General features: G+C 54.8%; 1 protein-coding gene across 1 annotated transcript; it reads left to right on the forward strand.

Moving 5' to 3' along the window:
• The first annotated feature begins 1,175 nt into the window (after positions 1 to 1,175).
• OTOP3 (otopetrin 3) lies at positions 1,176 to 8,148 on the forward strand. The gene is made up of 7 exons (XM_045890179.2): positions 1,176 to 1,271; positions 2,720 to 3,173; positions 3,263 to 3,399; positions 4,020 to 4,078; positions 4,357 to 4,475; positions 6,067 to 6,881; positions 7,978 to 8,148. The coding sequence occupies exons 1-7, from the start codon at positions 1,176 to 1,178 to the stop codon at positions 8,146 to 8,148; spliced, it is 1,851 nt and encodes a 616-aa protein (XP_045746135.1).
• The last annotated feature ends 1,236 nt before the right edge of the window (positions 8,149 to 9,384 follow it).

Raw genomic sequence — 9,384 nt, forward strand, 5'->3', positions numbered from 1 at the left:
ATTCTTAAAGAGAGGACTGAGTTTTCTTATTCTATTTGCCATAAGAGAACCAAAGAAGGTATAAATACTGAGCAAGTTCACATGGGAGTGTGTGGGCTGGAGAGGCTGTATTTTAAAACCAACTGTGGTGAGGGTCTTTTGGCAGTTACAAAGAGGAAAAGGCTAAAGCTTCTGAAGCTCAGAGTCCAAAGGCAAAGACAGAACAAAGCACAGTGAGTTAAAACGGAGCGAGCATGATAGGTGATGCTCCAGCAACAGGCATGGGGTGCAGTGGAGATACCTCGTGCAGCCTTGGCATGGAGTTCAGGGAAGGCTGCTTAGAGGAGGTGGAGTTCTGCTCTAAGATGCAATCAGCCAAAGGGCAAGGGGGTGGGCATTATGGGCAAAGGATGGGTTGTGGGTAGACAGGGAGGCGAGAAAAAGCCAGCACATTCTGGGAGCTGCAGCAAGATGACACAGCCCACAGCAGGGAGTGGGGTCTGAGGACTGTGCTAGAGAGGTAAGCCAAGGGCAGACCAGGAAGCAACAGAAGCTAGCCTCCAAGCCCAGGCTAAACATGCACTGCCTGGTTTCGTTTTGAAAGGTTGTGCAGGCCACGCGAGGTAGTTTGGACTTTATACTGAGGGCAATTGTTTGCCTTTTTAAAAATTTATTATTTTAACCCAAGTATAATTAACATACAGTGCTATATTAGTTTCAGGTGTACCATATAGTGATTCAACAATTCTATACATTCGTCAGTGCTCATCACGATAAGTGTGCTCTTAATCCACATCATGTACTTGACCCACCCCCCACCCACCTCCCCTCTGTAACCACCAGTTTGTTCTCTATGTTTAAGAGTCTGATTTCTCGTGTCTCCTTTTTCTTTGTTCATTTGTTCCTTAAATTCCATATATGAGTGAAATTGTGATATTTGTCTTTCTCTGAGTGACTTATTGAAATAAGTCCCAGCAATTGGTTGCCTTTGTTGGGCTCGAAGTAGGGGAGAGTCACAGTGGATAAGGAGGCAGTCCAGGAGAGAGAGGAGGGGGCCCTGGACTAGGGTAGAGGTTGAAGTCAAGAAAAATCTAAGGGAGACTTATGGACTAGAATGGACAGGTTTGGACCTGAGAGATGGAGGGTTGAGGGGAGAGACAAGGAGTGTGCCCAGCTACCTGCTGGGAGAGGTGGGGATGAAGACGCCACTCGCTGAGATAGTGCAGGCCTCCTACAGCCTGGAGGATGGGGACAGAGAGCACTTGGAACCCTGGGCCCAGAGCACCAAGCATGTAAGGGCAGTGGCAGCCCCAAGGGAGAGCACCAGAGGTGGCTGGGGATGGTGAGAGAGTCTCCCAGGTCAGCTGAGGAGAAGCCCGGGGCATCCCCACTCTCTAGTGCAGCTTCAGTCCCACAAGGAATGGGTACCCGAAGGGCCCACAGGGGAGCGTGCTGGACTCCAGGCTGGGGCCCTGAGCTGCAGGTATGGGGTGACCAAATATCTGGCCCCGGGAGAGGCATGACGAAGAGTTGGCCTGAGTGAAAGCTTGAGGAAGGTGAGGAAGTAGCAGGAGACATTCAGGGAAAGAGAAAAAGGGAAGGATGGTGTTCCCCATGTTGTGCTTGGCATTCATAGGTCATCCGGGAGTCAGGGTTGGGGGAATAGTGCATATAGAAGTCAGTTCTGTCCAAGTCTGGGGCATAGCATGCATGCTGATCCCAACCTGTCCCTTGTTCACAGCAGACATTGCGAATCAATCCCAGAACTTTCCCTCCTAAACCGTAATATGCTTTAAAATTAATTTTAGGGCGCCTGGGTGGCTCAGTTGGTTAAGCGACTGCCTTCGGCTCAGGTCATGATCCTGGAGTCCCGGGATCAAGTCCCGCATCGGGCTCCCTGCTCGGCAGGGAGTCTGCTTCTCCCTCTGACCCTCCCCCCTCTCATGTGCTTGCTCTCTCTCATTCTCTCTCTCTCAAATAAATAAAATCTTTAAAAAATATAAAATATAAAATAAAATAAAAATAAAATTAATTTTAATCACATAAACAATGTGCTTTTAAAAACTAGAGCATTAAACCACTCCCAACCCTAGTACCCACCTCCCTTTCCCAGAAGAAACTCCCGTTGTGAAGCTGGTGGGTGTCTTCTAGACCTTTTATATGGGTAATCTTATATATGCCCATATATACCCATAATAGGGTATTATTTCAATGACAACATTCTTTCCCACCAAGCCCACACTCAGCCTCAGGATCCTGCTCAACAGAGCATGCTAGGCAACCATTATCCAACTAACCAGAGTCAGAACAAGAGAGGACATCTACTCGCTCTCCCTGCCTTCAGGAGGGAAATTCCTCCCAGACATCAGCAGAACACGAGCTGCCTTCTCGTGGTGAGAAGTCACAACCCTGGAAAACGTCCAGCATCCAGACATGATGCAAATGCCCTTGGCTCCTCCCTTGGCAGATGTTATTTTCCATCTCAAGACCAGGCACTGAGGCAGAAAGTGGGATAGCCCTGCAGGGGGTTGGGAGAGAGGTATTCCTCCAGCCAATCATGACGCTTATTAATAATCCTGATGTTTATTGGGAGCACAGAGAATTTCCATATCCCCTGGTCTGTTTGAACCTCCTCAGATCCTGTAAAGTAGATAGGGCAGCTGCTGTTATTTCCAATGTCCGACCAGGGAGGTTGCATAGCTTGCCCTAGGTCACACAGCAGTTCCCTAACTGAAGCCAGGACAGCCTGGCAGCCCACCAGGACCCTCTCTCCCCAGCCCCTTCTCAGGCTTCATCCATGGCCTCCCTGGAAGCACAGGAGACTGGAGCAGCCCCGGCCGAGGGGAACCAAATGGACGTGGGGACCGAGAAAATAGGAGCTCCCGCCTCGCCCCGCCAGAAGTCCTGGCTGGTGCAGCATTTCTCCCTGCTGTTGCGGAGGGACAGGCAAGCCCAGAAGGCGGGGCAGCTCTTCTCCGGGCTCCTGGCCCTCAATGTGGTGTTCCTGGGTGGAGCCTTCATCTGCAGCATGATCTTCAACAACGTGGCCATCACGCTGGGCGATGTGTGGATCCTGCTGGCCGCACTGAAGGCCCTGTCCCTCTTCTGGCTCCTCTACTTTGCCGCCTGCACCGCCCGCCACCCACACGCTGTGCTCTACCATGACCCTCATGCGGGACCCGTCTGGGTGCGGGGTGAGTGTTGAGCCTCTGGGTGGATGGAGAGCGGTGGGGAGGGAGAGCCAGGTCCAGGGGAGGTGCCAACGGCCACCTGGCCCGGCCAGGCTCCCTGGTGCTCTTCGGCAGCTGTACCATCTGCCTCAACATCTTCCTGGTGGGCTATGACATGAGCCACATCCATTGCAAGTCGCAGCTGGAACTCATCTTCCCTGTCATCGAGATGATCTTCATCGGCGTCCAGGTGACAGACGGCTCCCATCCCCATGCCTCGTGCACACACACCCTACCTTTGCCTAGAAACCCAAACACAGGCAAATACATACAGGGCCCGGGGGGGGGTACACACATACCACAGCCCCCCACTAATGTCTCCCTCCACGTGCCCACATCCACGCACACCTACGTGTACCTGCATCAGCACACCCAACGTGTCACTGAAATGCAGACACGTATAAATACATCTGCCCGTGCATACCTGCATATAACTAAATCTACACCCCCCAACCCCCACCCAGTTACACAGAGCTGCTCTTAGTAAGGGGTACTTACTACTACTACTTGCACTCCTGAGCATTGTGCTAGGTGTTTCTTTGCATCATCCTTTCCATCTCCCCAGTAAGTAGGCATTCCCCTGAGGGGTAGGCATTTTAGCTTCATTTTAGAGCCAAGGAGACTGAGGCTCTGAAGTATTCGGCCGCTGGCCCAAGATGACCCAGCAAGGAAATAGCAGAGCCAGGATTCCAATCCAGACTTCCTCACTGTCATGTCTGTTGTAAATACACACACGCAATTGGGGCACACACCCCACGGTTCTACCACCACTACCCCCAGCCCCTGGGCTCAAGGCCCCATCTCTTTCAGACCTGGGTGCTCTGGAAACACTGTAAGGACTGCGTTCAGGTCCAGACCAATTTCACTAGGTAAGACGGGGCGCCTTCTCTCCCTCCAACTCCTGGAGCTCCCTGTCCCCCACTAGTGCCTGGTCTAACAACTTCTATGGACATGATGTCCCTGGGGTAACAGGTTAGTCTGGGAAGGGGTTCCAGGTGGCTCCTAGGGCTGCCTCCCCTGTAGTCCTCATGCCAGATGGGATCTGGCTTTGGGAAAGGGTGGTCACCCCAAAGGCAGTGATGATGAGGGCGGGGCACCTGGGCAGCCGGCCAGGCTGTGTGAGCAGAGAGTGTGGCACCTCTTCCAGGTGTGGCCTAATGCTGACCCTGGCCACAGACCTGCTGCTGTGGGTTCTGGCTGTCACCAACGACTCCATGCACCGCGAGATCAAGGCTGAGCTCAACGCCCTCATGGAAAACTTCTCAGGTACGGAGGAGACACGATCCCCCAGCCCCGAATGCACACACACACACACACACACACATGCTACACTCCCTCCCAAAGTGGGAGCAAACTCTGGGAGGCCAGATGACAATGAAACACTGGTAGACATCCTGCCCTCATTCTGTGCCTGTCCTATCAGGGGCTAGCACCCTACAGCCCTGCTCCAGGCGTCCGCCTCCCTATCAGCAAGGTAGCCACTAATCCTGGCAGAGCTATTCACTGGTAAGTCCAGGTGTGCGCCCCACCCCTAGTATTTGCATTTTACTTGCAAGAAACTAAAAAGGCTTCAGGACTGAAAGGAGTGTCTTCCGAACACAATTGCAGATACCTGGACATATCAGGAGGGACAGAAGATTTCGGGGCAGAAAGAACTCAGAGAGTTCCATGTGCCCAACCCCCTACCTGTCCATTCTGCCCTTAGAGGCTGTATCCCATAAACCTACATGTGCGACACAGCCATACCTGCACGTATAAAGCACCCCCCCCCAGGTGGCATCACCATCCTGAGCTGTGTACAGCCAAGCCTTCCCAGCACATTCACGCATTTACACACCCACTGCCAAAGTCTTGACCTGCCTGTGTACTGTGGACATTCTTTACACTCAGACACATTTTTCAGAAGAGCTGTGCAAAGAGAATTTTTTTGGCAAGTGACGTCACGATTCTTTTATTATTAAAAAAAAAATTTGAACATACAGATGAGTAAAAGAACAGGATACACCTATCACCTAGAGGTCATAATTATTAACATTTTGCCATATTTATTTCAATTTTTTGCTGAATTACATTATGGAGATCACAGCATTTCATCTCAAAACATTTTAGTGCACATCCCTTTAAAATAAGTATATATCCTTACACTACCCCAATGCTCTTATAATTTCTAACAGAATTCCTCAACATCATCCCCATCCTCTCCAACGATCTATATTCAACTTTCTCCAACCAGCCTATGAAGTATCTTCTACAATGGTGTGTTCAAACACGCAATGCATTTGGTTGTTCCCTCCCTTAAGTCTCTGTTTTCCTAATGGCATTGAGGTTTGTCAGGCGGCTGCCTAGTGGTGTCATTTGACTTGTGCTCCTCTTCCCTGCTTTACCGGCAAACTGCAAGTACGGACCAAAGTCTTGATTAGATTCAAGTTAAACGCTCTGGGCACCAGCGTTCCACAGGTGATGCCGCGTGCTTTGCAAGGCACCTCGTGGCGAGGCAAGATGCCTGATTACCCCACAGTGCATGCTGCTGCACGTTCAGGTTATAAAGTTGTAGATCCTCCCTTGTGCCCAAACAGTGATCTGTAGAGGTGACATTTGGCCCCAAAGAGACACCATGTGTTGAATGCTTTAGGAAAGCTTGGCGCCTGAAGCCTGGAATCCTTTTGCAAAGAAATGACCATCGTGTGATTTCTGATTTTCTATCTCTGGGCCTCAGTTTCCATGTCTGTAAAAATGGGCGGCTGGGTCCCATCTACCTCTGGCATACTCCAGGGGTATGGGGCTGATTTGTGCAGCTGGTTTCCTCCAAGCAAGGCCCACCTGAGTGACTCATCCCTTCCCGCCCTGCCCCTGCCAGGCCATGACACCAACACCTGCCTCTGTCTCAATGCCACGGTGTGCGAGGTCTTCCGGAAGGGCTACCTGATGCTCTACCCCTTCAGCACTGAGTACTGCCTCACCGGCTGCGCTGTGCTCTTTGTCATGTGGAAGAATGTGGGCCGCCGCCTGGCACCCCACACAGGCGCCCGCCCCGAAACCCCTCCCTTCCGCCTGCACGGGGCCATCTTTGGGCCACTGCTGGGCCTGCTGGCACTGGTAGCAGGCGTGTGCATCTTCGTGCTCTTCCAGATCGAAGCCAGCGGCCCCACCATTGCACGCCAGTACTTCACCCTCTACTATGCCTTCTACATAGCCCTGCTGCCCACCATGAGCCTGGCATGCCTGGCGGGCACGGCCATCCACGGGCTGGAGGAACGAGAGCTGGACACGCTCAAGAACCCCACCCGCAGCCTGGACGTGGTGCTGCTGATGGGCGCCGCGCTGGGCCAGATGGGCATCGCCTACTCTTCCATCGTGGCCATCGTGGCCACTCGCCCCCATGAGCTGCTCGACCGCCTCATCCTGGCCTACTCGCTGCTGCTTATCCTGCAGCACATCGTTCAGAACCTCTTCATCATCGAGGGCCTGCACCGGCGTCCGCTCTGGGAGACGGCGCCCGAGGGCCTGGCGGGGAAGCCGGAGGCTGAGCCACCCCGCCGGGGCTCCCTGCTGGAGCTGGGCCAGGACCTGCGGCGGGCCTCGCTGGCCTACATCCACTCCTACAGCCACCTCAACTGGAAGAGGCGGGCACTCAAGGAGATCTCGCTCTTCCTCATCCTCTGCAACATCACGGTGAGTGGAGAGGAGCTGGGGGGCGGGGCGGGGGCGGGGCGGGGGCGGAGCTGGCCAGGCGCATTCATGGAGCATTGAGCATCCCGAGGGCAATTGGCCTGTCCCTTGTATTGTCAAGGACAACTGCCTCTTTCCAACTAGCCCCATGCTGCTTGAGATCAGTGTCCCCCCAGCATCCTGCAAGGTGCCTGGCATGAGCGAATGTGCCATGCATGTCACTAAGTGCTCTTTACAAACAAACGTGTAAGGCTTCCACCCTCAGCAAGTTTACTCTCTAGTTGGAGAGACACCGGGGACACCAAATAATTGATCATCCACTGAATTTGGCCAAAGGAAGAGATCATAAAGTGCCTGGTTTTCTACAAACTCTCTAGCGGGAGGAGTTAACGATGAGTGCTGGGTGTGTGGCAGCTGAGGTCGCATGTCCACCTCTCCATGCTGTCCCTCAGCAGCTCACTGATTCGGCACGCTAGCGCCGTGCAGCAGGCCCCATTAGGCGCCATCACTGTTTGGCAGATGGGGAAACTGAGGCTTAGGTGGTCCCACAGCCTGTCAGTGGCAGTGCCGGGACAACCAGGGCGGTCTGAGGGCATGTTTGAACACCACAACCCAGGTGCATCACGCTGGAAACACCTCAGGTGGTGAAGCCCCTGCCACAGGCAGACCACACGCCATAACCTGGCCCGAAAGTGCAGTAGGAGCTCAGAGAAGGAAGTGTGGGCCCAAGGGGCCAAGGAAGGCCTCACGAAGGTTGAGTCTGGGTCTTGAGAAAGGGGCAGAATTTGGACAGAAGACAGGGCCGGGCGGAGGGAGCAGAGAGAGTCAAGAAGGTGGCTGAGGTCAGGGCACAGGGGAGCCCAGCTTGATAGAGCAGGCTGGGCCATGGCTGGTGGCAGTGGGGCCTCATGGTGCACCTGGAGTTCAGGCTGGGAAGCTGGGGAGGTGGCTGTGATATGGGGTGAGGGGGGACAGCTGGCTTTGAAAGCCCAGGGCTGAGAGGATATTAGGGTGAGGGTCTGCACCCCCCCCAACGAGAGGAGTCCCCTGGGGCACGGAAAGCCCTCTCTCCTACTCATCACCCTCCTCTCCTCCCCAGCTGTGGATGATGCCCGCATTTGGCATACACCCGGAGTTTGAGAACGGGCTGGAACAGGACTTCTATGGCTACCGGACGTGGTTCACCATTGTTAACTTCGGCCTGCCTCTGGGGGTCTTCTACCGCATGCACTCCGTGGGGGGGCTGGTGGAGGTCTACTTGGAGGCCTGAGGCTGCCCAGAGACCAACCCCCAGCAGAACTCCAAAATGCCAAGGCTGGGGAGAAGGTAGCCCAGAGCCTCTGAGGTGGGGCGCCTAGACCAGACTGGGTTCCCCATAGCCTCCCCCTCCCCAGATCCTGAGGTGGGGGGTACCGTCTGCAACCCAAGACCAAGGGCAGGGCCTGGACACTGAGCTTCTGATGCCCATGCCTGGGACATGCCTGCCCCTGCTCACTACCACAATCAGTACAGCCCAGGGTACACCCCGAGAAGCCTGAGTCGAGGAGGGGTGCCGCCACCCAGCCCGGCCGGCCTCAGGGGTCTGCCTCCTTCTGTGGGAGGGCACTTGGTCCGAGATCAGCCCAGGACATCCCAGAAGCTTGCAGCCCCGAAGGCAGGCCTGGCCCTCCCTCCCCACGTACTCTGTCTCCTAATGAGCTCATTAATTAGCTACCAGGCAGGGTTCAACAGCTCTCTCCTGCTGCCATAAACCCTGTTTATTTGATCGATTACATTCAGGCTTCGTGACATTTGTTCCCAGGGACAGAGCTGCCACTCCAAGTATGGTGGGAAGGGACAGTCCTCCTGGTGAGGGCTGGGACAGTCCATTTCTGAGCCAGGAGGGGTCTAAAACAGTTCTTCCCTTGTCTGATTCAGGGGAGGAGGTGAGGAGAGGGGCTGGCGCTCTCACATGCCCCCACCCCTCACTAGCACGCTTCTCTCTGGAACAGAGCCCCAGGTGACTTTCTGCAGCTGGCTTACCACGGGGACTGCAGCCTCTGGCTGTCTGGTCCCCATGCCTGCTGTATCCTCGGAGCTATTGGGTAGAGAGGGCAGGGACTGACAGCCCATCCATCTCCCTGAGCCCAGTGCAAACAGTGAGCTGAGCCCCGGGTGAGGCCCCGGGTGAGGCCCCGGGTGTGGCTCAGGGGGGGCAGCCCAGTCTTCGCATGCCTCTGGGCCCCTTCCCATGAAGCTGGGCACTGGCAAGCCCCAGGGACCCCCAGTACTGTTTCGGTGGCTTCCTGGGGCCAGCAGAGCCCCCTCAGGGGCCTTGTAGAAGGCTGGGAGGCCAGCCTCTCTCCTCTCCTGCATGGGCTCTTTCTCTGGATGGCCATAGCCCAGGGGGCCACGCCCTGGCTGAGAGAGTACAATCCTCCATTTTCCCACCCAAGAGAATGACAAGTTCTGGTTCCTGGGCCAATGCCAAGGGCCCTCTGGGGACTGATTCTGGGAAGCAGAGGCC

The sequence above is a fragment of the Mirounga angustirostris genome, unplaced genomic scaffold (assembly GCF_029215605.1).
Source record: "Mirounga angustirostris isolate CCGP_5_RB_7025 unplaced genomic scaffold, mMirAng1.0.hap1 SCAF_17, whole genome shotgun sequence".
NCBI lineage: Eukaryota > Metazoa > Chordata > Mammalia > Carnivora > Phocidae > Mirounga > Mirounga angustirostris.

Coding starts and splice junctions, on each gene's coding strand:
- OTOP3 (XM_045890179.2), top strand. CDS start 1,176: ATGAAGACGCCACTCGCTGAGATAGTGCAGGCCTCCTACAGCCTGGAG. Junction 1,272..2,719: donor GGGCCCAGAGCACCAAGCAT/GTAAGGGCAGTG, acceptor AACTGAAGCCAG/GACAGCCTGGCAGCCCACCA. Junction 3,174..3,262: donor GGGACCCGTCTGGGTGCGGG/GTGAGTGTTGAG, acceptor TGGCCCGGCCAG/GCTCCCTGGTGCTCTTCGGC.